The sequence below is a fragment of the Theropithecus gelada genome, chromosome 2 (genome assembly GCF_003255815.1).
Source record: "Theropithecus gelada isolate Dixy chromosome 2, Tgel_1.0, whole genome shotgun sequence".
Lineage (NCBI taxonomy): Eukaryota > Metazoa > Chordata > Mammalia > Primates > Cercopithecidae > Theropithecus > Theropithecus gelada.
The window spans coordinates 87,649,808-87,675,423 of record NC_037669.1 but is presented as its reverse complement, the minus strand read 5'-3'; the positions used below and the strand labels follow the sequence as shown (position 1 = coordinate 87,675,423).

General features: G+C 56.2%; 2 protein-coding genes across 3 annotated transcripts in view; both read left to right on the top strand.

The window, feature by feature from the left end:
- Window positions 1–22,698, top strand: part of NISCH (nischarin) — a 38,844-nt gene extending 16,146 nt beyond the window's left edge. Inside the window, exons 5-22 of one of the 2 annotated variants that reach the window (XM_025377899.1) lie at window positions 958–1,006; window positions 1,915–2,078; window positions 2,404–2,499; window positions 3,853–3,948; window positions 6,255–6,407; window positions 7,346–7,414; window positions 7,876–8,061; window positions 8,228–8,356; window positions 9,418–9,531; window positions 9,861–9,972; window positions 14,194–14,318; window positions 15,425–15,474; window positions 16,814–18,214; window positions 18,951–19,293; window positions 19,692–19,848; window positions 20,347–20,475; window positions 20,995–21,156; window positions 21,513–22,698. In XM_025377899.1, the coding sequence (XP_025233684.1) occupies window positions 958–1,006; window positions 1,915–2,078; window positions 2,404–2,499; window positions 3,853–3,948; window positions 6,255–6,407; window positions 7,346–7,414; window positions 7,876–8,061; window positions 8,228–8,356; window positions 9,418–9,531; window positions 9,861–9,972; window positions 14,194–14,318; window positions 15,425–15,474; window positions 16,814–18,214; window positions 18,951–19,293; window positions 19,692–19,848; window positions 20,347–20,475; window positions 20,995–21,156; window positions 21,513–22,123 (4,146 nt within the window). In that variant the 3' untranslated portion in view covers window positions 22,124–22,698. Of the gene's footprint in view, window positions 1–957; window positions 1,007–1,914; window positions 2,079–2,403; window positions 2,500–3,852; window positions 3,949–6,254; window positions 6,408–7,345; window positions 7,415–7,875; window positions 8,062–8,227; window positions 8,357–9,417; window positions 9,532–9,860; window positions 9,973–10,555; window positions 11,588–14,193; window positions 14,319–15,424; window positions 15,475–16,813; window positions 18,215–18,950; window positions 19,294–19,691; window positions 19,849–20,346; window positions 20,476–20,994; window positions 21,157–21,512 lie in introns of those variants that run through there. The other variant, XM_025377900.1, reaches the window with a different exon arrangement.
- Window positions 22,699–24,978: 2,280 nt separating this feature from the next.
- STAB1 (stabilin 1) overlaps window positions 24,979–25,616 on the top strand; it is a 29,596-nt gene continuing 28,958 nt past the window's right edge. Inside the window, exon 1 of the mRNA XM_025377898.1 lies at window positions 24,979–25,136. Coding sequence (XP_025233683.1) covers window positions 25,065–25,136 — 72 coding nt within the window. The 5' untranslated portion in view covers window positions 24,979–25,064. The remainder of the gene's footprint in view (window positions 25,137–25,616) is intronic.

The window sequence follows — 25,616 nt, the reverse complement described above, 5'->3', positions numbered from 1 at the left end:
AAAAAAAAAAAAAAAAAAAAAAAAAAAAAAAAAAAAGCAGGTCATTCTGATGCACACCTATAGTCCCAGCTACTTGGGAAGTTGAGGCAGGAGGATTACTTGAGCCCAGGAGTTCCAGGCCGCAGTAAGCTATGGTTATACCATTGCACTCAGCCTGAGTGACAGAGAAAAACCCTGTCTCTATTAAAAAAAAAAAAAAAGGCAGTTATCTCTTTTCCTCTTGTGGGATGTTGGGAGGATTCAGGAACCTTAAGTGGCTCAGGCCATGACCCACTATGAATTAGGATCTGGGGTGTTGTTTGTATGACTGGAGGCTTGTCCTTTTTCTGCCTCCTTCATCGCATCATTTAAAAAGGAAATCCTTCCCACTTCTTTCTTGGGACCCTGGGACTGAGTGTTACTGTTGTGAGTCTGGAAGGGATGAGCACAAGAAGAAAGCAAGTGTTCACTCTTTTCCTGAGACAGGTTTGAAACATGAGAGAAAGTGGAAATGGTCATTCCCGGGGAGGGTTAGCTCTGGGCAGTCCTTCATCCCACCAGGGTGATAGGAGCCTCTCTTCCAGAAAAAAACAGGACTTTTCTGTCTGCTACACCCTCTCCTAGGAACACCTAGAGCCAGTTTTGGGAGCTGCTGGCTTCCCAAAAGCCCTTAGCGTCATACAGCTCTGCTGGCCTCCTGGGCTACAGTGCCCTTGGCCCTGTGGACTGGAGTCGCAGCATTAGGCTGGTTTCCCTTCTGCTTTGGAGGAGACATTTCAGGTATCCATATAACTAGAATATTGAGTTTCCCTTTCTAAGCTTCTTGCTTCATTGTAGGTTTATGCCCTCCTTTCTTTAATTTAACTTTCTAGAGAGATGGCACTGGCACAACAGAGGGGGTAGATAGCAGGGAATGTGCAAATCCCAGGGACTGGGGGCAGGTGGACTTCCTGAGGGCAAATTTTGTGTTCTCTGCAGGAGATAAATGGCATCACTGCAGCACTGGCTGAAGAGCTCTTTGAGAAAGGTATGTGGCCACAGGTCCCTGAAACACTGGGAATAAGTTGTGTAGTTTTATGAGACGGCCAGAGGCACAGGATGACACAGTAGTCACTCTGGAGCCCACCTACCTGCCCTGTAGGTGGCCAGGTCTGAGGAGCTGTGGTCCCTCAGTACTCTTGAGTACCATGTCAGGGGCTCAGCCCAGACTTGGGCTCTGTTCCAAAGCCCTGTGGTGGGTGCTGGAAGGTGGGTAGCACGCTGCTCCCTCACACCTGGTTTGTGCTTACCTGAAAGGGCTCAGATGGCAGATAGAAGCTGACCCTGGGTCCCATCCCTGCCAGAGAGCACAGTTATAGTGGCTAATGTGTGATGAATGCCTCCTGTTAACATCTTACTGCCTTCCCCCAAGAGCCACAGGTATAGGTGAGGATGCAGGGTCAGAGGACCAGTCACCAACCTGAGGGCACATGACTGGGAGGAGTGGAGCGAGGACCAAGCAGCAGGCGTTTGGGCTCAGAACCCATCCTGCTCCCAGGCTCTGTGCCGTGCTGGCACCATAGGCCTGCGCCTGACCTGGGTGTTTGCATTTCAGAGGTTGCAGCATAGGTCTGTCACCCAGAATGCTGCCTCTCTCGGCAGCCTCACTCTGGCTCAGTGCCTTTGGTCTCAACTTGGCCTCACTCCTCCCTCAGTGGCTCCCCAGCCTCACAGCCCCACAGCCCTGCCCTCCTCTGTCATCACATGTCTAGGGTTGCCCTGTGCCTAGCAGGCACCCAGGAGGGCAGCAGCTCCTGCATGCCCAGGGCCCTGGCTTTGCCTTGACACAGTGGGTGCTTGCCAACTGCTTGTTGACAGAAAAGATATGGAAATCCCAGCTGCATGAGGGCTGGGGCTGCGGCTGGACACTTATCCTTCAGGGCATGGCTCTTGCAGGAGAGCAGCTCCTGGGGGCCGGCGAGGTCTTTGCCATTGGACCCCTGCAGCTGTATGCCGTCACGGAGCAGCTGCAGCAGGGAAAGCCCACGTGCGCCAGTGGGGATGCCAAGACTGACCTCGGGCACATCCTCGACTTCACCTGTCGCCTTAAGTACCTTAAGGTAAAGCTGCAGCAGCTCAGCTGTGGAGAACCCCTCAGTCGGTGGGGGTGCAGCCTGCGGGGGACTGGCTGGCAGTTTGTGTGAAGGAGACCATGTGGGACACTTGGTGGAAGGAAGGCCTCCTGGTTATTCTTGGCACTGTGCTTCTGGCTGTGGGCACCAGGGGGCAGTCGTGACCCAGTGTCCTATTAAATTAAGTCTTGGCCTGAGCCTGCTTTGTTGAAGGCAGAAGTGGTCAAAGTTGTCTTCAACTTGTCAGCTGCTGCAGCACTCCCCGATGGGTATGCGGTGCTGTTCCCAATTTAAGCCTTATCTTTGGCCTCAGGTTTCTGGCACAGAAGGACCTTTTGGGACCAGCAACATTCAAGAGCAGCTCCTGCCATTCGACCTATCAATATTCAAGTCCCTGCATCAGGTGGAGGTAAGGCCTGGTGCTGCCGGAGTGCAGGAAGGCCTGCACAGCATCCTCTTGCTCCCAACTCTGTGGCTAGGAAGTGTTTGTGATGTTGGGTGTCCTGATTTAATCATAAGGTGCTGTGCTTTCGTGTTTGGCAGTATGTGACAGGTTCTGCGTAGGTGACCAGGCCCTCTGAAGGCGGAGAATGAGAGGCCTCTCCTGTCCCTGGCTGGTCTGCATGCCTCTGTCCTGGCGTGAGCTGCAGGGGCGGTTAGCCAGGGTGGAGCACCAGCAGCTGGCTCCTTCTGGGCCTCCTCATAGAGGCAGGGGGCATGTGTACCTCAAGTTCAAGTCCTGGGAAGTCATCCTGAGGGTCAGACAGAGCCAAATACAAGTCTGTATTTCCCGAGGCCGGTTGGCAAAGAGCTTCGAGGATGCCTCTGGGGCACCCACACAAGAAACGCTCTGCGTTTGTCCTGCTGGACTCCTTGGTTTGCACTGCCAATTTTAGCATTTTTGAAAAGAAAAGAGAGTCAGTAATGATACAAAAAAATGTTTTAAAGCATAATATTTTGAGCATGGCTTTGGTGTTCTGCCCTGTGGCCTCCTGTCTCCTTGATTGAATCTTCCCAGCAGCCCTGTGAGGAGGACACTTTTATTTCCATTTTACAGTTGGGAAAACTGAGACTTGGGCAGATAAGGAAGTTTGGCCAGGGCCACACAGTTAATGAGTGGAAAGCTGGGATTTGAATTCAGCTGAGACTGCTTCCAGAGCCTATGCTGCACACTGGGCTATTCTGTCTACAGCGGTCTCGGGAAACTTGTGGTGTGTCCTGCTGCCGAGTGAGGACAGGGGAGTGAAGAGGAAACCTGACCCAGCCCTGCTGAGCAGGCTGAGGCTCTGGATCTGTGTCTGTGGGTGTGCTTGGGCAGGCGGCTCAGGGAGTGTGCTTTGGTCTGTGGCCTGCCCCTCCTCACCACCCGACAGCTGAGTTCCATGGAGTGGGGGCTGGGTGAACAGGGAGACCCACCCCACTCACTGTGCTGTGGAGGCCGCTTGTTCTCCCCAGCAGTTTCCATGACCCACACTTTGTGTTCATCTGCCAAGCCCCAGGCAGCCCTTACAGAGGAAATGGAATTTGTGGTCCATTGTGAGTCTGAGAGGCCAGGCATCTTTCTTACTAGATACTTCAGGGAATGTTTGGTCAGCACTGACATTGGGAAAAAGAGAGACTTTGGTTTTGAGTGGCCTCCCGTCTCTGAGGATTTGGGTTGCCCATCGTCGTGCTTTTGTATGGGGGTGGGGAACACCTACATCTGGAGACTTCTGATGGTGCAAGGATTTTGTTTCTGAGATGCAGCTGCTCCTCATTCCAGATAAGTCACTGTGATGCTAAGCACATCAGAGGGCTGGTCGCATCGAAGCCCACCTTAGCCACGCTGAGTGTCCGCTTCTCAGCAACCTCGATGAAGGTAAGCTTCACGTATATCCTGCCTGGGGCAATGTCTGTGGGTCAGGGTCCTGGGCTGTGGTCTCCACCACTGAGGATGGGTGAGGACACTGCTATGTCTATCAGTATTCAGAGGTTGGACCTTCTGTGGGGAAGCCACACACTCATGGGGGGCCTCTGAGCACTTGACAGCCCCTGGGACACTTTAGTTCACATCTGCATTAAAAGTTCATGTTGTTAACAGGGCATTTTAAGGAACTTGGCTTTTTTCCCCCAAAAAATAAAAAATGTCATTGGTGTTTTTGTTTTGTTTTGTTTTTGTTTTGAGATAGAGTCTCGCTGTGTGGCCCAGACTGGAGTGCAGTGGTATGATCTCAGCTCACTGCAACCTCTACCTCCTGGGTTCAAGCGATTCTGCTACCTCAGCCTTCCAAGCAGCTGGGATTACAGATGCCCACCACCACACCCCACTAAGTTTTGTATTTTTGGTAGAGACAGGGTTTTACCATGTTGGCAGGCTGGTCTCAAACTCCTAACCTCAAGTGATCCGCCAGCCTCAGCCTCCCAAAGTGCTGGGATTACAGGCATGAGCCACTTTGCCCGGCCTTCATTGGTTTTTTAATGAACAAATTGCTAAGCTGTGGCAAGTGGTAGAACCTTTATTAATTAGATTGATAACTAAGCTTAGATTGTTCCTCTAAGCTTTAGCAATCCCTGGCTAAGCCCTCATTTGTATCTTTTTCTCCATGGCTTGATTAGAAGGTGAGGTTGTGGAAATGCTAGGCCCTGTTGTTTATATGTGAGCAGCAGAAACATTCAAATTGGGAATGTGTGTTTCTGTTTACCTTTTTATGTATTACATCTTGCTAATGTTAAAATCTTTCCCCGGGTATAGAAAAGGCATGTAGTGGCTAATATTATGACTTAAGGCTCCTGATCAAGACTTAGGTTTGGGCCAGGTGTGGTGGCTCATGCCTGTAATCCTAGCATTTTGGGAGGCTAAGGCAGGAGGATTCCTTGAGTCCAGGAGTTGGAGACCAACCTGGGCAACATAGGGAGACCTTGTCTCTTAAAAAAAAAAAAAAAAAAAAAAAAAGGATTTGGTGAAAAATATTCCTCTTGAGGCTTGCAGAGAGTGTATTGGGCCACCTGGTCCCTCTCCGAGCACTTCTCGCTGTCTTGCTGAAGGAGCCCAGGGTGACCCATTGTGAGAAGAAAGGTCTTGTCAAAACAAATAGGCCTGCCTTCTTCCATTTTGATGGTCTCTGGGCTCTGTGCTACTCCCCTCATCTTAGCATTTTCTGACTTTATCCCTGTGAAATAACGGTTTTAAAGGCCTGGTGTCCGCAGTGAGGACCACATCATCAGCTTGGAAAGCACAGCTGCCTGGAAACCGTGAATTCTCACCTTCAGCTTCTGAGAAGCTAGAAAAGACAGCTGGCTGGCCAGTAGCAGTGGCTGGCACCTATAATCCCAGCACTTTGAGAGGCCAAGGCAGGAGGATCACTTGAGCCCAGGAGTTTGAGACCAGTCTGGGCTATGTAGGGAGACCTCGTTTCTACAGAAAAAAAATGTTTTAATTGGCTGGGCAAGGTGGTGTGCGTCTGTAGTCCCAGCTACTCAAGAGGCTGAGGTGGGAGGATTTGCTTGCACCTGCGAGTTTGAGGCTGCAGTGAGCCATGATGGTGCCACTGCACTCCAGCCTGGGCAACAGAACGAGACTGTGTCTCAAAGAACAAACGGCTAGGTGCTGTGGGTCACGTCTGTAATCCCAGCACTTTGGGAGGCTGAGGTGGGTGGATCATCTGAAGTCAGGAATTTGAGACCAGCCTGGCCAACATGGTGAAGCCCCTATCTCTGTTAAAAATGCAAAAATTAGCCAGGTGTGGTGGTACACACCTCTAGTCCCAGCTACTGGGGAGGCTAAGGCAGGAGGATCACTTGAGCCTGTGAGGCAGGGGTGGCAGTGAACTGAGATTGCGCCACTGCACTCAAGCCTGGGTGACAGAGTGAGACTCCATCTCAAAAAAGAAAAAGCCAGAAAAGGCATCACCAGGTCACCAAGGCAAAGGCCCTTTGGGCTTGAAAAGCATTGCTCCTAAAGCAGGACCAGGACTTATTCTAAGTGGCTGTTATGTGGTGAATTGTTCAGCTTTGAACGATTTCACAATCGTTTAAAGACATAGGAACCAAAGGCCTGCTTTAATGCAAGTTTACTTCCACATGCTAAATATGCTCCAGCCCTTCCTTAAATTCTGCAATGACTGTGTTCCCAGTGAGTGTTGCGTGAGGGCCCAAGTGTGGTGCTCAACAGATGTTTTTATGCAGGAAGTCCTTGTTCCTGAAGCCTCAGAATTTGATGAGTGGGAGCCTGAAGGCACAGCCCTAGAAGGCCCTGTGACTGCCGTCATCCCCACTTGGCAGGCATTGACCACGCTTGACCTGAGCCACAACAGCATCTCCGAGATCGACGAGTCTGTGGTATGCTCTCAGCAGCAGGTGCCAGGGGTTTCTCTGACCCCACCAAACCCTGAGTTTGAGTATTTAACTCAGCTTTTTCAGGAAGGACCACAGAAAACCTATATCTAGTGCTCTGTGCATTGCCTGCCATTTTAAGTTAATTATAAAATGGGGGCCAGGCGCGGTGGCTCATGCCTGTAATCCCAACACTTTGGGAGGCCAAGGCGGGAGGATCACCTGAGGTCAGGAGTTCAAGACCAGCCTGACCAACATGGTGAAACCCCATCTCTACTAAAAATACAAAAATTAGCCGGGCGTGGTGGCTGGCGCCTGTAATCCCAGCTACTTCGGGAGGCTTAGGCAAGAGAATCACTTGAGCCCGGGAGGCAGAGGTTGCAATAAGCTGAGATAGTGCCACTGCATTCCAGCTTGGGTGACAGATTGAGACTCCGTCTCAAAAGAAAAAAAGAATGGGATCATTTAAAATTGGTGAGGTGGTACTTAGAACCAAATAAAACATATGAATTTCATGTAAATGTGGTAAACTATAACCACACTAAGTGATTATATCACTCCTTAGATGACAGATGTGCCCGTAGAATAATGACATCCAGAGGGTATTTGGGCAGTAAGAGTGTCATTCCTGTGTTTGCGCTGCTCAGGGAGTGTGGGCAGGGTTGAAGAAGGACAGACTCCCTTCTCTGTCTGGGACCTTGCCGTGTGTCATTTTCACAAGCCAAGTGTTCCATGAAAACAATGAGTAGTGCCCAGCACTGGGGGCCCTGTGTGCGCCTTTGGATGTGCTACTGGCTGGGCAGTGGGAGGTGTGGTCCTGCAGGGACAGCCCGTGGGAGTCCGTGGTCAGGAGGAAGCGTCCTGGGGTGCCCGTCCACTGTGTGGGGGACCATGTTTGGGGTCCGACCCCTACATTAACATCAGATGTTCTTTTCTTTCACAAGAAACTGATCCCAAAGATTGAGTTCCTGGACCTGAGTCACAATGGATTGCTGGTTGTGGACAATTTGCAGGTAGTGCCTTTGAAGACCAGTGCTGCCCGCACACACTCCCCAGGCCCCTTTCTGAGAGTTCAGGAGACTGATGCAGCCTTGGGAATTTGGCCATACCCAGGGGTTGTAAGGGCAGGGGTTGCTGTCTTCCCTTTAGGATCCCAGCAATGCACTGAGTGATTGTTGCTCTAGTTCCAAAGAATTAGGAAGCATGAGTAAATACAAACCAGGCATGATGATGCACCTCTGTCCCGAAGGTGGACAGCCATGTTTTCAATGCCCACCCCAACTGTCTGCAGGGGTGCCACTGTGCTGTGGCATGTGCGGCAGAGAAGAGGGACTTCCCTTCCTAAAATAACTGTCAGAGTGACTTGCAGAACTGGGTAGTTAGGGTTGGAAGGCCCATCCTGCCATTAGTGTCAGGCCCCTATCTTTGGAGACTTGACCTGAGCCACTTTACGCTGTTCTCCACACCGCTACAGCACCTGTATAACCTTGTGCATCTGGACCTGTCCTACAACAAACTCTCCTCCTTGGAAGGGCTTCACACCAAGCTGGGGAACATCAAGACCTTAAACCTGGCAGGCAACCTCCTGGAGAGTCTGAGTGGCCTACACAAGCTCTACTCACTGGTCAACCTGGATCTCCGGGACAACAGGATTGAACAGGTGAGCCCACGGACCTCGCGATTTTGGGATTTCTGTGCCTTGGTGTGTATCATGTTAAAGAAGAATGTTAAGATTCCTTTCATTTAAAAGAGACCATGAAACGTGTTGGCGTGTTGCTGAAGTGTTAAGAGAAGGGACCAAAGGGGATGGAACTCATACCTTGCAGATGGAGGAGGTCCGGAGCATAGGTAGCCTCCCGTGTCTGGAGCACGTGTCTCTGCTGAACAACCCTCTGAGCATCATCCCCGACTACCGGACCAAGGTGCTGGCTCAGTTCGGAGAGAGGGCCTCAGAGGTGAGCCCCAGCGCAGTCAGAAGAGCCCAGGGAGACCCTCGGGATGCAGTCAAGTCTGCATGGGCGGTAGGGGGATATATGTTCATTGTTCTACCCTTGCCTGCTTTAGAAGGAGGTCCTGCCCCTTGAGGGCTTTCCGGTTCTGGGAAGTCCACTATCTCCCCAGGAAAATGCTCCCTTGCATCTCCTGCCCCTCCTGTCTTGGATAACAATGTTTATTCTAGGAAAGGGTCAGAAATAAGATCCTTAAAATATTCATATCTCCTGGACAACTTGTGGCCATAGTACCTGACCGTAAACCCAAAGGGTTTGCCTTTGTCAGTGTAGCCCAGCCTGGTGTCTGCTGCCCCTTGCTGTGTCTGTGCACCTGCCACGATGCTGACCAGACGCACTTAACCAGGTTCACCCATCGCCTGGGCCCGGAGCAGGCCCCCTGATTCTCTGATTGGTCCTTGGACCTTCTGTTCTCCCCAAATCCCAGGTCAGAAAATACCTGGGAACTATTTGTGTCCCACCTCCCTCTTTTTGGCCCCAAGTGCCCCTTCGTCCACACAATCACAAGACCACGAGGTGCCATCTCCTCCCCTCCTGGGCTCCAGACCTTGGGAAGCTCCCAGGCCACAGAGTGTCAGCTCCTGTCCAGGCCCTTGGGACCTTCCCTCATTCAACCACCCTACCCGACCGCCGACTGGCTGCCAGCTGCCACTCCCTCCTGCATTTGCAGGTGGGGCCTGCCCTTTCCCACTGCTCTTTTGAGAGTCTGCCTTCTGCCTCTAACTGGGGACTTAGTTCAAGTTGCCCAAGAGTTTGCTGCTCCTGTTCTTGATGAGGGACTCCAGAGACAGATGTGGGGCCTCCCTGGACCCCTCCAAGGCACTCCCAGGTCTCTTCCATGAGTGGTGGAGAGCCGCCTCCAAGCAGGCTGAGCCTCCCTCAGCCTGTGGTGTCCTCACATGGCCTGGCCCACAGCAGGCGCTCACGCCCCTCCTCAGCAGGGCCCCACCATCCTCCTGCCGTGCTCACTAGTCCCCATGCTGATAGCTACTTTCTGGATGCTCTAGGTCTGTCTGGATGACACAGTGACCACAGAGAAGGAGCTGGACACTGTGGAAGTGCTGAAAGCAATTCAGAAAGCCAAGGAGGTCAAGTCCAAACTGAGCAACCCAGAGAAGAGGGTGGGTTTGTGTGGCAGGTGGGAGGGCAGTGGTGCAGAGCCAGCCGGGAGAGGAGCCAGTTCAGGGGGCTTGGGCCATGGGACTGCTCAGGGCTGCCAAGTTGCCAAGTCCAAGCTGCGCTCCTCCCTGGCTGCATGACCTTGGGCAAGTCGTGGCCTCTGTATTCTTTTTGGGTTGGGGACAGTGGTAGTTCCTGCAGTAAGGATGGGATGAGACCATCTTCACCACCCCGTTGGTTGGAACCGTTGCGCTCCCTCGTCACACCCCTGGCCTTGGGGAGCTCTGTGCTTCCTCTTCTCTCCCGGGCTGACGCAAGCACTTGTCCTCAGGGTGGCGAAGACTCCCGGCTCTCAGCTGCCCCCTGCATCAGACCCAGCAGCTCCCCTCCCACTGTGGCTCCCGCATCTGCCTCCCTGCCCCAGCCCATCCTCTCCAACCAAGGTAATCGTGTATGTATCTTGCTTCTAGTGGAGCCACACAGCCCTGCCTGGGCCTCCTGGCTGGGCTGGGGTTGGGGAAGAGGTGCCAGCACCAGTTTCTGACAGGGTCAGACACAGGGAGGGCTGTGCCTTCTGCAGGCTGGTCCTCGTGGGGGGACACGTGGCAGGGGTGCCTGGCCTGATGCCAGCTGTTGCTTGCTTGGTGAGGACTCCCGATTGCTCTGATGCCCACATCCAGCTCCTCTAGGAGACCGCAGGGTATCTGACAGGCCCTGAGGCTGCCCTCTGAACAGACTCGGGCCTGTTGGCTCATGGGACCCATTCCCTCGCCGGCAGCACAAGCAGGTTGGCTTCTGGTTATAGGAAGCCGGGCTTGTGACTGTACTGTCTGGAGCCCGAATCCCTGTGCAGGGAAAAGCTTGCTTTTATCATTGCCTCATCTCTGTGGTGTGACCCAGCCCCAGAACGCCATGTTTGTGGGGCCAAGATGGGCCATCTGTGTCCCTGTGGACCCATGGAAGACCAGGCCCATTCGTCTGCCCACTGTCTTAGCGTTTTCAAAGGGCTTTCACCTCTGAACCCAGGCATCCTCGGAGATGAGTGAGTGAAGCAGGTCCCATGAGCGTGTCTGCTGGCCTGGCCCCCACGGAAGAGGGGAGGGTGTGCCGTCCCGAGTGGAGCCGAGGCTCGGGACACGCAGGAAAGGACGCCGCCTGCCCGGGCTCCTGGAGACGCAGAACTTGGTGTGAGGTCTTGGGAAAACAGTTCAACCCTATGTTTTAAGAGCCAGAAAAACATTCCCACCCCTTGACCTGGTAACCCCACTGGTGGGGATTTTCTCTTAGAGGGATAAGATACTGGGAAGGGGAGGTGAAATGCTCACCACTGCCAAAACACGGGCTGCAACTGCAACATCGGAGGATGAGAGGGAGAGTCGGCTGTGGCCCAGAATGCTCGGCAGCCCTCCCAGCAGGGACAGGAAGACTGGGCAGGAAGAGGGGAGAAGCACTCAAGTTAAGGCAAAAGGCCCGACGCAGAGCAGCACACTGAGGTCACACCCATGAGATGTGGAAGAGAATTCCATTGCGTGGAGTGATAGGGTTAGGTGCCAGGATGATTGCCCATTTTGCTTCTGTCAGACTCTTGACTAAGGATTTCTAGTTGCATTTTATTACATAAAAGCCAGGGAGGTTATATCACGATGAGGAAGCTTCCCTGAGGCCGCCTCCTGCAACGCAGCCAAGCGAGCCTGTGGAGGCACCATATGACTGTAGGCCTCTGGGGACAGGGAGCTGCATCTGCTTCTCAAGGCCAGGGACATGGCCGTTTCTGCCAGCATCTGTTGATCAGTGAGTGAGTGAATGGGCAGGTAGAGCAGGAGCCAGTGAAGAGCAGACCCTGGGTGGGTTGGGATGCACTGTGCCCCCAGGCTGCAGCTGCAGGCAGCCCCCCACGTTGTTGGAGAAGCCTCTGCACCAGCTCAGCCCCCTCCTCACTCCCCTCGTGCCCTGGGGACACTCTGCAGAGGGGCACTCTGCAGTCTGTCCCCGCCATCACTGGACTTCTGGACATTGCCTCCAGATTTGCACCTCTTCAATAAAACTGCAGTGGATGTCTTTGTGTGCACCTCTCTTTCCTTTTGGTGAGAAACAGCAAAGGTCGGACCCCTGAGGATTCTCCTGATGTCTCCGCTCTATCTGCCAAGTGCCCTTTCTGACCACTTGTTTGTACAGGCCACGGTCCGGGACGGGAGCAGATAGACTCTCCCTGTCCCTGTCCACATTTCCTTGTGTCCAAATGGGGCTTGTTGGGGGGTAGTGGCAAAAGGCATTGGTCTTTTTCTCACTGATTCAGAGGCCTCCCCGTGTGTTTGTTCAGCCGCGTGTTCCTGGGTCTTGCCTGGATGGGCAGGGTTTTTTTAGCGCGTGGGAGCAGCTTTGCTGACCCATGCCTGTTGCTTCCAGCCTGGTTCCCGAGAAGGGAGCCTACTTGCGAATGAACTGGGCACTCGGACCTGCCTGAAGGGGGCGCTGTCCAGACAACACCCAACCTCCTGTTGTGGCAGGTGCTGTCAGAGCCATGGATGATTGTGACTCTAGGGGTGGTCGCCAGAGTTGATTGTCCAGCCAGGCCCAGGGGCTGAGAGGAGGCTATGTGGAGAGGTGGTTAGGAGCCAGGGCTTGGTCAGCTGAGTTTGCATCCCAGCTTCCTAGCTGTGGGACCTCAAGCAACTTGTAGCCCCTCTGAAGCTGTTTTCTCAACTGTGAAGTGGACGCACCCTACTTCATTGATTCTAAGAGGCACGCATTTCCACCTGGTGACTTCTCTGAAATTGAGGTGCGTCTTTCAGTCAGTGGCGTCTCATAGTCGCTGTCAGCCAGCTGGTATTCGAGATGGAGTCGTGGAAAACCCGTGGACACCTTCTGCTAGGACCAAGATGGCACCACCTGCCGCATCTTAGATTTGATGAAATGTGGTAAATAACGAGAGGCATGCATGAGCGAATGCTGGGGAGGCGCTTGGCACTGCCCAGAGCTCCACAGAGGTGGTTGATGAGGGCTGCCCTTTCCCACATCCTTAGTGGGGGGTTCAAGATGACCCAGACCGTGCCCCTTGGGGAGCTTGGAGCCATGCGGGAGGATGAGCCATGTGCTGGAGGAGAACAGGGCAGGATGGTGTGGGGCTTTTGTAGACTGTCTAGAGCAAAGAAGGTCTGCAGTGGAGGTGGTGTCTGAGGTGGATCTTGAAGGATGGATAGGAGTTGAACATTAGCAGGCAGAGGGTGGATTGCAGGAGAGCAGTGGCCTGGGCAGGTGCCCAGGGAGGCCCATCAGGGTGCTTCATGCATGGCTGTGTGCTTGCCAGCCTTCCTGCCTGCCTACCCCCTGCTGCTTCGCTTTGTGGGGGCGTCTGAGCTTGGGCCCACCTGCCTGCCTCACTTGGGGGCAGAGGACCCAGGCCGTGTGAGTTGTCCTGTCCCGGGGAGCAGCTGAGCTGGTCGGGGGTCTCGACCTGTGGGGCTCAGAGGGCTCAGGATCATTTCACTGGGCTGTGGCGATGCTGGGCTGTGGAGGCAGGCCTGGGGCTCCTGTAGGCCTCAGTGAGACTGGCGGCCGATGCCCAGTGTTCACCCTGCTGGCCGCAGTCAGGAACATGTTCACAAAGGCTTTACCTTCAAGCGGTCTAGAGGTGATCTGAAGTGGAGTAACAGGTCCAGATAGGCTACATTCATAAACAAGCTTCAGCAGGTTTTAGGAACACTATGCATTTATGGGACGCAATGGGTCAGAGTGCTGCTGTCCATGGGAGGTGGCCCCAGGGCAGGTCAGTGGGCATGTCCTGTGGTAAGTGGGACTGTGGATGTGAGCTCAGGCTGGACTCAGCAGCCTTGCTGGATACCAAGGCGTGTAAGGGCTGGCCCCCTGGTGAATTGTCCCATGCCCTATGTATCTGTGAGTCCTGCAGAGATGACAAATCAGGGGACGGGATCATGTCTAGTCACCGTCTGGGAAAATGCTCCAGGAGTGAACACATTTCAGGCTCTTGACGATGTACCTCCAAACTCTTCGGATGGGTGGGCCAGCCCGCATGTCTGTGCCGGCCTCTGCCCAGTGAGGTCAGAGCCAGGCCACACAGTCAGTCTGACTTTGGTAAAAGTTGAGAGGCAAAACTTGCCTCTTGTTTCAGCTTGCCTTTCTTTGTGTACTTCTGAGAGCGAGCATTCTTTTCATGTTCTAGCCACTGGCCGTTCTTCTGCAGAATGTCTGTTCACATCCCTTGCTGTCTGTTAATGGGGTTTCCAGCCTTCCCCCATTTTTGTAGCCCCTGTAAGAACTTTTTGCTGACTAGCGATATAAATCCTTGTCAAATATTGCAAACATTTTTTTTCTCATTTCATCTGGTTTTAATTTATCCTGGTTTTTAAAAAATGTGTCTGTGGGAGTTTAATTTTTATGTAGTCACATCTATCAGTTTTTTCCATTGTGTTTATTCTCAGAATGCCTCTCCTTGCTCTGAGATTAGATAAGCAGTCATTTGTTCTCTCTTGAGTTATTTTGAGATTTCAGTTTTAACATTTTCTTCTATAATCCTTGTGGCTGGGTTTTGGGGTCTGGCTAGCCCCCGGCCATGCCGGTAGCCTGAGAGGCCCAGCCCCACTTGTTGAACGGCCGCTCTCCCCGCCCCACCCACCCTGCCTGCCTGCCCGCCCTGGTCTCTCCAGGAATCGTGTTCGTTCAGGAGGAGGCCCTGGCCAGCAGCCTCTCGTCCACCGACAGTCTGACTCCCGAGGACCAGCCCATTGCCCAGGGATGTTCTAATTCCTTGGAGTCCATCCCTGCGGGACAGGTAATGCCCTCCTCCCGCTTCTGGGGACCATACATCTGGGGGTGGACCCTTCTGCTTGGGGTTGTGTGCAGTAGGAAGTGGCCTAGCTGGAGCTGAGGCAGATGCTTCCAGGGTTTGGCATCCTCTGCTTTGCGCCACGGTCTTTCTCTTGGACCTGTCTCTAGTTGAGTTTGTCTTCCTGACAAACCCAGTGGTTAAGGATTTATTTTCAGCCTCCCTCCTTCCCTTCCCCACCCCCTTTGGTTGATGGGAACAGGCAGTTCTCTGTCACTGGGCCCAGGATGCGAGGGGGCAGGTGACCCTGTGAGCAGACTTCCCTAGGGAAGGCATTTCAAAAGGCCCTTGTGCGGGGGCTTGTTTGGGTTTTTTCTGTGTTTCCTGGCACCCCTGGAGCCACTCAGCCCCTTCCCGCATGTCACCCTGGTGGTCTGGGAAATAGTCTAACTCCAGCTCCTCCTCTGTGGTTGTTACTGAGGGTTCCGGAGCCCCTTCCTGTGTCCTGAGAAAAGAGAGGAGGAAAGCAAGGGTGCTTGCTGTGTGCTTGGCGAACGTGCTTGGTGCCTGGGCCTCCCTCCAGCCCCATCTCTGCAGCGGCACAAGGTTATTGCCTTGTGACACTGGGACAGTTTGCAGAGTCCTTGTCTGTCCTCAGTAATCCACAGTACTCTCCCATCACCCTTCCCTGGGCCACAGAGCAAGAGATTCCCGAGCCCTAGGTCTCCCCCAGTTCACAGAGACCACTGGGAGGGACTTGCCAGGGCTGTGTCCACTGCTGGCCAGTTAGGGTCAGACCAAATTTGCAGACTGTCTACCTGGACCCTTGCATAGCACAAGGAGCAGTCAGATGCCGGATCCCTGGAGAGTGGCGAGAGGCTCTGGCCCTGGGTTGGGAGTGTGGGAATCCCAGCCCTGCTGTGTACTGGTGGGATAGCCAAGTGAGTCTCTGCCCTTGGGTCTCAGAGTGGGCCCCAGGGTAGAGTGTGGGGATGGGGAGCCTCCTCAGGGTGGTGATGGAGGACAGAATGCCCAGCTCAGAGTCTGGCACCCGGTAAATGCCGGGGCTGGCTACAGCAGGTGGGGACTGACTGTGTTTCTTTCTCCATCAGGCAGCATCTGATGATTTAAGGGACATGCCGGGAGCTGTTGGTGGTGCAAGGTAAGGAAGAGGTTGGAAAGGGACCTGGGCCTGGTTGCAAGGCCTTCTGCACACGCTGTGCTTGCGGGCCGGGGTGGCCAGTCAGGTGTTTTTAAAAATCCGTTCACAGAAGTCCTACAGAACTATTTCTTCCTCTAAAGAGACACAGGTGATGGACTTTTCCATCTCTTTCCAAATTCAATACCTAAACTCTGCTCAGCACATGTTGCCCTACACCAGGGGTTGGCAAGTCAAGGCCTGTGTGTGGCCCACAGCCTGGGAGCTAAGAATGACAGTTACATTCTTTTTTCTTTTTTTGAGACGGTCTCACTCTGTTGCCCAGGCTGGAGTGCAGTGGCATGTTCTCGGCTCACTGCAACCCCCGCCTCCCAGATTAATGCAATTTTCCTGTCTCGGCCTCAGTCTCCTGAGTAGCCCGGACCACAGGTGCACGCCACCACCCCAGCTAATTTTTCATATTTTTAGTAGAGATGGAGATTCACCATGTTGCATAGGCTGGTCTCAAACTCCTGAACTCCAGTGAGCCACCGTGCCTGGCTAGAATGACAGTTGCTTTTTTTTTCTTTGAGACAGAGTCTTGCTCTGTTACCCAGGCTGGAGTGCAGTGGCGTGATCTAGGCTCGCTGCAACCTCCACCTCCCGGGTTCAAGTAATTCTCCTGCCTCAGCCACCCAAGGTGCCCTCCACCACACCTGGCTAATTTTTCTGTTTTTAGTAGACATGGGGTTTCGCCATGTTGGACAGTTACATTCTTAAAGGGCTGTTAAAGATCTTATGGACAGGGTAGCCCATAAATCCCCAAATGTGTACTCTGACCCTTTGCAGAAGTTTACCAACTCCCATTCTACACGCGAGGGCTGCAGTGGCCAAGAAGAGCTGGAATTTTAAGTGTGAAGGTCCTAAGACCTGACCCAGCCCACTTCCTTGCCACGGAGGCCACCAGGGGCGACAAGTAGATTCATGCCCTGGAGTGTTCGTTCTTTCTAGGGCTTATGGCAGCAGCTGAATGACTTAGAAGTCCACGAGAGTGCTTCTGTTGTGGGAACTCATGGTCTGGGCATAGCTGTGCCGGGCACCTATGGTCCACGCCCCTGAAAGCATAGACTCTGACCAAACTGGCGACCCAGCCTTCCAGCAGGCAGCACTGGCTCCCACCAGGGCCCTCATCCTGGGAGCTGACTTGGCTGTGTGGGAGGCTTGGGAGACCCATGGGTTGGTTTCTTAGGGTCAGGGTATAGCAGCGGGCTCCAGAGGTGGGAGGTGGGAGGTGGGAGGTGGGAGGTGGGAGGTGGGAGGGGCCCCTCCCAGCATGCTACTGACCTGGCCTCTCCCTGCACAGCCCAGACCATGCCGAGCCGGAGGTTCAGGTGGTGCCCGGGTCTGGCCAGATCATCTTCCTGCCCTTCACCTGCATTGGCTACACAGCCACCAACCAGGACTTCATCCAGCGCCTGAGCACGCTGATCCGGCAGGCCATCGAGCGGCAGCTGCCTGCCTGGATCGAGGCTGCCAACCAGCGGGAGGAGGGCCAGGGCGAGGAGGAGGAGGAGGAGGAGGAAGAGGAGGATGTTGCTGAGAACCGCTACTTTGAAATGGGGCCCCCGGACGTGGAAGAGGAGGAGGAAGGAGGCCAGGGGGAGGAAGAGGAGGAGGAGGAAGAGGAGGATGAAGAGGCCGAGGAGGAGCGCCTGGCTCTGGAGTGGGCCCTGGGCGCAGACGAGGACTTCCTGCTGGAGCACATCCGCATCCTCAAGGTGCTGTGGTGCTTCCTGATCCATGTGCAGGGCAGTATCCGCCAGTTCGCCGCCTGCCTCGTGCTCACTGACTTCGGCATCGCAGTCTTCGAGATCCCGCACCAGGAGTCTCGGGGCAGCAGCCAGCACATCCTCTCCTCCCTGCGCTTTGTCTTCTGCTTCCCGCATGGCGACCTCACCGAGTTCGGCTTCCTCATGCCAGAGCTGTGTCTGGTGCTTAAGGTACGGCACAGTGAGAACACGCTCTTCATCATCTCAGACGCCGCCAACCTGCACGAGTTCCACGCGGACCTGCGTTCATGCTTTGCACCCCAGCACATGGCCATGCTGTGTAGCCCCATCCTCTACGGCAGCCACACCAGCCTGCAGGAGTTCCTGCGCCAGCTGCTCACCTTCTACAAGGTGGCTGGCGGCTGCCAGGAGCGCAGCCAGGGCTGCTTCCCCGTCTACCTGGTCTACAGCGACAAGCGCATGGTGCAGACAGCCGCCGGGGACTACTCAGGCAACATCGAGTGGGCCAGTTGCACACTCTGCTCCGCCGTGCGGCGCTCCTGCTGCGCGCCCTCTGAGGCCGTCAAGTCCGCCGCCATCCCCTACTGGCTATTGCTCACACCCCAGCACCTCAACGTCATCAAGGCCGACTTCAACCCCATGCCCAACCGTGGCACCCACAACTGTCGCAACCGCAACAGCTTCAAGCTCAGTCGCGTGCCGCTCTCCACCGTGCTGCTGGACCCCACACGCAGCTGCACCCAGCCTCGGGGCGCCTTTGCTGACGGCCACGTGCTGGAGCTGCTCGTGGGGTACCGCTTTGTCACTGCCATCTTCGTGCTGCCCCATGAGAAGTTCCACTTCCTGCGTATCTACAGCCAGCTGCGGGCCTCGCTGCAGGACCTGAAGACTGTGGTCATCGCCAAGACCCCTGGGACGGGAGGCAGCCCCCAGGGCCCCTTTGCAGACGGCCAGCCTGCTGAGCGCAGGGTCAGGTGAGATCAAGCACAGCTCTCAGGGGCCCGGGGGCATGGGTCTGGCATGTGTGTGATCTCAGCATCTGCAGCTCATGTGTGGGCTGGAGGTTGCTGCGAGAGTGGAGCCTCCTCCCCCCACCCCTTGCCCCCCAGCCTCCCTCTACATCACCACCTGCATCACCCCAGGTTTGGTGCCAGGCTGCTCTTTATCTCAGTGCTGTAGAAGAAGCCCAGGAAAGCTGTCCTCTCACAAAATGGGTTGGCCCAGCCTCTTGCCACCCATGCAGGACAGGCCAAGGGAGCTGCCCCGACTTTGCCTGCCCAGTGGGAGAGCAACAGGTTGCAGCACACTGAGGCCAGGAGAGCTGTCGCCCTGGCTGCTGTGCTCCACTGGACCCAAGCATGGTCTCTAGGCACCACCCCCACCAGGGTCATAGTCCCATGGATGGCTCTGTGGGCCAGGATCTGCCTTAGGCTTCACCCATCTCAACATGTTGCTGTGTTGTTCAGGCTGGTCTCAAACTTTGGGCTCAAACAGTCCTCCCACCTCAGCCTCCCAAAGTGCTGGGATTATAGGCGTGAGCCACCGTGCCCAGCCGTGCTGTTCTTTTCTCCCATAGAGAAGCTGGTGGAGGTCCGCAGTGACCCATAGATGATGTGTGATACATGCAGTCTCCTCACTCTGAAGCTGCACATGCGATGTGAATCTTCATTTGGGCTCCACTGTTAATATGGTGTTTTTCGGGGGGTACAGCAATGACCAGCGTCCCCAGGAGGTCCCAGCAAAGGCTCTGGCCCCAGCCCCAGCAGAAGTCCCAGCTCCAGCCCCTGCAGCAGCCTCAGCCTCAGGCCCAGGGAAGACTCCGGCCCCAGCAGAGACCTCAACTTCAACTTTGGTCCCAGAGGAGACCCCAATGGAGGCTCCAGCCCCACCTCCAGCCGAAGCCCCTGCCCAGTACCCGAGTGAGCACCTCATCCAGGCCACCTCGGAGGAGAATCAGATCCCCTCGCACTTGCCTGCCTGCCCATCACTCCGGCACGTCGCCAGCCTGCGGGGCAGCGCCATCATCGAGCTCTTCCACAGCAGCATTGCTGAGGTAGCGGCCCGGGTGTGGGTGCCAGCTATGGCACAGCCAGTCCTGAGGGCGAGGCCCAGCTTCGCTTCAGGTCAGCCTTAGATCCCTGGACTTTCCTGATGTCAGGGAGTCCTCAGCTGAGCTGCTCACAGCTTTGAGGACCTGGCCAGTGAGGTCCTGAGTTGCCCTCCCCTCGCTATTTGTGCTGTGTCACCACCTCCTGTGCCACTTCCAGCCCCAGGTAGAACCCCCTCCCACAGCCATCTCCCACCCGTCACTTCCTCTCTGCCTTGAAGCATATGGACTCACTGGTGAGCCAAGAGGGGCTTCACATGTCTCCTTGTGGGAGCTGTGGGCATGTGCCTGGTATGTGCAGGTTGCTAGGGTGGTGGAGCTGACAGGAGTGCTCCCGTCTCCAGGTTGAAAACGAGGAGCTGAGGCACCTCATGTGGTCCTCGGTGGTGTTCTACCAGACCCCAGGGCTAGAGGTGACCGCCTGCGTGCTGCTCTCTACCAAGGCTGTGTACTTTGTGCTCCATGATGGCCTCCGCCGCTACTTCTCAGAGCCACTACAGGGTAGGCACAGGGCCTGCTGGGGCTCAGGAGCTTGGAGTGTGTGGTTGGGACAGGCTGAGGGTCATTCTCTGGAGCCTTCTGTGTGACTTCAGGCAGCAGTCAGTGACTTGGCTGCAGTGGGCTGAGAGTTGCTTGTCTGAGGAAGGGGAGCTGTCGTGAGGGAGGGGTCCATGGCCAGATGTGAACGCAGAATGCACTGAGCCAGGGCCCGGCGACTGCTTGGGAACGGCCCCTGATGAGAAGGGGTCAGGCATCCTCTGCCCCTGGGGCCGCACAGGAAGCCTTAGTCAATGACGTGGTGACTCCCCTGAGCTGGGTGAGGCTCAGACTCCAGACAGCATTGCCTATGGGGCCTTGCGTGGGTGGAAGTGGGAATAGCTCCTTGCCAGGCCTGGCCAGGCCAACCAAGAGGACCTGTTCCTGCTGGACGTGTTGCACACCTAGGACCCTTGTGCTTGCCTGCCACCGCCTCCCTCTGTCCCTTTCTCCATCACACAGATTTCTGGCATCAGAAAAACACCGACTACAACAACAGCCCCTTCCACATCTCCCAGTGCTTTGTGCTAAAGCTTAGTGACCTGCAGTCCGTCAATGTGGGGCTTTTCGACCAGCATTTCCGGCTGACGGGTGAGTGACCCTCTGTGCTTTGTCCTATTTCAGGTGAAGGCCAGCATCACCAGTGGGCTTCCACCTTCCGTATGGGGGTGGGTTATCATAGACAGTTATCTCTGTGCTCAAGAGCCACTTCTTACCCGGGGCGGGAGGAAGCAGCTTCAGGAACTGCTGAGAGAGCAGAACTCATGCTCCCGGGCTCAGAGCAGGAGGCAGGGTGTGCAGCAAGCACTGGCCCGGACAGAAGCAGAGTGGGCCCTGGTCTTGGGCAGGATGTTTCTGACTCACACTTCCTGGGGAGAGAAAACTTAAGCTCTTTGCCTAATGCCTCTGTCTCCCCTTCCAGAAAAATGCCTAAGCTCTTCCGGCCTGAAGGAACGGCCACTTCCCAGGGCTCCGTGATGCTTTCCTACGTGGGCCCTCCTGGCGCTGGCCTCTGGGCTGAGGCTTGCTAGGGGCTCAGGGTGGCTGTCAGTGGCAGGGATAGGGCTGGGGAGCAGTGGCCTGTGGCCCTGACCATCCCCTCTCGTGCAGGTTCCACCCCGGTGCAGGTGGTCACGTGCTTGACGCGGGACAGCTACCTGACACACTGCTTCCTCCAGCACCTCATGGTCGTGCTGTCCTCTCTGGAACGCACGCCCTCACCGGAGCCTGTTGACAAGGACTTCTACTCCGAGTTTGGGAACAAGACCACAGGTACCCCTGTCTAGCTCAGGCTGCAGACAGGCTGCCTGGACAGACATTACAGGCCCCAGGGTAGCTCTCTGTGCCCCAGAACCCTCTCTGCTTCTATCTCTCTTTTCTCACTTAGCTGGCCAGGGTTTTATGTGGGGCTTTTCTATGGCAGAGTCTCCACCCCAGCAGTCCCTCAACCATCTGGCAGACACATCTCTGGTGCCTGCTCTGGGCTCCTGGCCTGTGGGCCCCATACTTGGAGCATCCTCTCCTGCCTCTCTCATGCTGGGGTCTCTCAGTTGACTTGGGGCCCTTGGTGCTCCCAGCCCCACCAGGGGCGGGTTCCAGGCTACAGCCTTGGTGGCATCTCTCTGCAGGGAAGATGGAGAACTATGAGCTGATCCACTCTAGTCGTGTCAAGTTCACCTACCCCAGTGAGGAGGAGATTGGGGACCTGACGTTCATTGTGGCCCAGAAGATGGCTGAGCCAGAGAAGGCCCCAGCCCTCAGCATCCTGCTGTATGTGCAGGCCTTCCAGGTGGGCATGCCACCCCCTGGGTGCTGCAGGGGCCCCCTGCGCCCCAAGACACTCCTGCTCACCAGCTCTGAGATCTTCCTCCTGGATGAGGACTGTATCCATTACCCGCTGCCCGAGTTTGCCAAAGAACCGCCGCAGAGAGACAGGTACCGGCTGGACGATGGCCGCCGCGTCCGGGACCTGGACCGAGTGCTCATGGGCTACCAGACCTACCCACAGGCCCTCACCCTCGTCTTTGATGATGTGCAAGGTCATGACCTCATGGGCAGTGTCACCCTGGACCACTTTGGGGAGGTGCCAGGTGGCCCAGCTAGAGCCGGCCAGGGCCGTGAAGTCCAGTGGCAGGTGTTTGTCCCCAGTGCCGAGAGCCGAGAGAAGCTCATCTCGCTGCTGGCTCGCCAGTGGGAGGCCCTGTGTGGCCGTGAGCTGCCTGTCGAGCTCACCGGCTAGCCCAGGCCACAGCCAGCCATCACCGCCTGCCGTGTCTAGCCTGGTGCCTACTGGGGCAGGGCAGCAGGCTTTTGTGTTCTCTTAAAATGTTTTCTCCTCCCTTTGGTACCTTAATTTGACTGTCCTCACAGAGAACGTGAACGTGTGTGTGTTGTGTTAATTCTTTCTCATGTTGGGAGTGAGAATGCCGGGCGCCTCCAGGGCTGTCGGTGTGCTGTCAGCCTCCTGCAGGTGGTGCGGCCGTGCACACCTGTGTCGTGTCTGCTGTTGTGGGACTGTTGTTAACACGTGATGCTGTGGGTCTGACTTTCTCTTCTACATGTCCTTTCTTGAAATGTTGAGTCCAGTCCTTTGTTGCTGTTGCTGTCGTTGTGGGCATCTTGCTGCTAATCCTGAGGCTGGTAGCAGAATGCACATTGGAAGCTCCCACCCCATATTGTTCTTCAAAGTGGAGGTCTCCCCTGATCCAGACAAATGGGAGAGCCCGTGGGGGCAGGGGACCTGGAGCTGCCAGCACCAAGTGTGATTCCTGCTGCCTGTATCCTCTATTCCAATAAAGCAGAGTTTGACACCGTTTGCATCTTCTAAATCAAGGGTCATTGGGATCCCAGCAGGGCTTCCCTCTGGGGCATGGTTGCAGGTGGAGAGAGGGTGCCCTGGAGACACAGGAGGGTGAGGGGTTGGGGGAAAGGAAGGAGCAGCCCTCCAGGAACCAGATACTTCTTGGAACATGGGAGGCATGACAGGGCCATGGCCTTTCTGGACAGTGCCATGCTGGGATGTGGCTAAACCATGAGCCCAGGGCAAACAAGAAGTCTGTGAAACTCCTCAGGGCACCCCTGCCACACCAGCCGCTGCCCCTCTGCCTGAGTGCAGGGCATGCCACCCTCTTAAGGCCGTCCTGCAGGTCTTGTGTGTCAGTCACCCCAGGGCCTAACCCCACCTGTCTCAACCCCTGTGGAGAGTAGGGGAGGGGCGAGGGGAACAGAGATCCCAGAGTCTGGGATGGCTGGTGGGGGCCGGGGCATCTCACCAAGGTGGCCCTTGAATGGCAGCAGGGGAGGCCTGTGGGGAGGTGGACCCAGGTGGTGGACAGTGGAGGGAGGGGCGCATGCCCATCTGTGTCTGTCTTCATGTCCCTGAAACAGGCTCGTGGGCCCCTCCCTGAGGGTTGCTTCAGGGAGCCTGATGAGGTAGGACCTGGGATTTTGGGAGCCAACCCCATGCCACACTCTTCCCCAACTCCATTCCTGCTGCCAGAGTGGGACCCATGAGCCCCGCATAATTCATCCTGGCCCAGCCAGGAGCCTCAGCCCCCAGGACCTTGGGGCCGCTGGGCCAGGCAGGGCTGTGGAGAGGTGGGTGGCGTGGCCAGCCTGGCTCCCAGACCTGCTTCTGCTCCCCAGTTTCCCTTGGTGCCAGCAGGGTGGGGGTCCTGCCTGGAGGACCCTGCACCCCCAGAAAGACTGTGGGTGTGGGGAATGGGGGAAGGTCTCCCCTTGCAACCCCCATCCCAGCCAGATCTCAGAGGCCTGCCTGAAGGCCCCTCCAAACTGATGGGAGTGGAGGTGTGCTGGGGAGGAGAAAATTTCCCCAACCTGGCCTTTACCGAAGCATTTACAGATGGCCACCGGGCTCTGGCCCACTCCTGTCTCCCCAGCTGTTACACCATCTGCAGTTGGGGGTAGTGACAACTGGAGGCAAGGCCCACCACGTGCAGCCCTGGCACGCAGAGGCCCTCAGCCTGGGCCCACTGCACCTCCCGGGGGTGCTGGCTGTGCAGGCAGCGGTGGCTTCACAGGCAGTAGCCCTGGGATTGGATTTGAAAACTGATTACCTCGGAAAAGCTACCCAGCCCCTCTGAGCCTCAGTTTCCCCACCAGTAGCAGAGGGATCATAAAAGTAGCCACCTCCATTCATTTATTCCTTCTGCACATGTGTACTGAGCATCTACCGTACGAACCAGCCAGACAGCGCCTCTACTCTCCCACAGCTAATGTTCCAGGGGAGACAAATGGAACAAGCCAATGTCAGCTGGTGGCCTGTGCTGCCAGGAGGTGAACCAGGTACAGGGCCACCTGCAGGCTGAGACCAGGGAGGCGCTCTGAGGTGGTGGCCCTTGACCTGAGACTGCACTTGTGAGAAGGAGCCAGAGTGTGACAATCTGGGGTAGCAGCACATGACGGGGGAGCTCACTGAAGGAGCAGAGAGGCCTGTGCGGCTAGAGCACACCTGGCTGGGGAGAGTCCAGAGAGACCAGCAGGCTGGAGTGGGGTTTGGAGGTGCTGCAGCAAGCTGGCTGAGCATGGGCTGCTGAGTAGGGGGCAGATAGGGAAGGAGGGAGGGTGGATGGGGGTTGGCAGGCAGGACCAGCTGCTTGGGAGTGGCTGGGGCTGGTGAGGGGATGCAGGTCTGGTGGGCTAGCAAGGTACCTGTAGCAAGTCAGAGCCCCATGAGCACCCTGGAGCTGGAAAGATGGAGGCAGGAACAGAGAGACCCATTCAGGGGCTGCCCTGCCTTCTGCCAACCAGAACCCCCAGAGTCTCTGGATGAAACACACTGGACTCGCAGGCGGGGGAGTCGCTCACGTGTGCCTTTGGATTTGCTTCAGAACCCCTGATAGAGCCCAGGTCCTGGGGTTCATGTGGCCTGGGCTTCCAGGTTGTGATGCCAGGAGGGTCCCGGCCGGGAAGCCCTGAGCAGAGCTCAGGCCGTCCATGGGGGGTCAGTGGCCAGCACCTTCCCTTCCGCCTGCAGGCTGCTGATACGCAGGAGGAAATCCTGGCGGGTTCCTGTGGGGGTGAGCTGGCGGGGCCTCCGGGCTGCTTTTAAGGCCACTGCCCGCCCCGTCCTGCCTGCCTGTGCTGTGCCTGCCTCCTAGAGCTCATTCCCTACGCCACCAGCTGCCCTGACTCTGTCCTGGACAGCGTGCCCACCAGCCATGGCGGGGCCCCAGGGCCTCCTCCCGCTCTGCCTCCTGGCCTTCTGCCTGGCAGTCTTCATCAGGGGGCAGGTAAGTGTGAGCCAGTTGCAGGGGCACACGGTGTCTGGGCCCTGCCAGCCGGTGGTGGGAACAGGGAGGGACTGGACGTGGAGGGGCATGGGCCTGGGGAGAAACCGCAGCTGGTGCCTTGTCTGGCCTCTGGGCAGGCCTGGGGGCTAGCTATTGTGCCCACCTCCCCAGGCTGAGGTCTGCACCCAGCCACCCAGGGTTCAGGGGTGTGTCAGCCTGCCCTCCTCTGACTATGCTGGGCCAGGGCTCCCCAGCCTGCAGCTGAAGGGTACAGAGGCAGGCCCGTCCCACCCTTCTGGCCCAGACGGAGGCCCAGGTCTTACGTGGCCCTCACCTGGGGGTTGAAGATGTGATCACCTCTAAACCCCGAGGACTACAGATTCACATGGGGCACGTGTGTGCACGTGTGTGCCTGTGTCCAGCCCCAAGAGTACTGGGAAGCAGAATGAGTCACTCACCCCCAGTGCCCGGGGTTGTGAG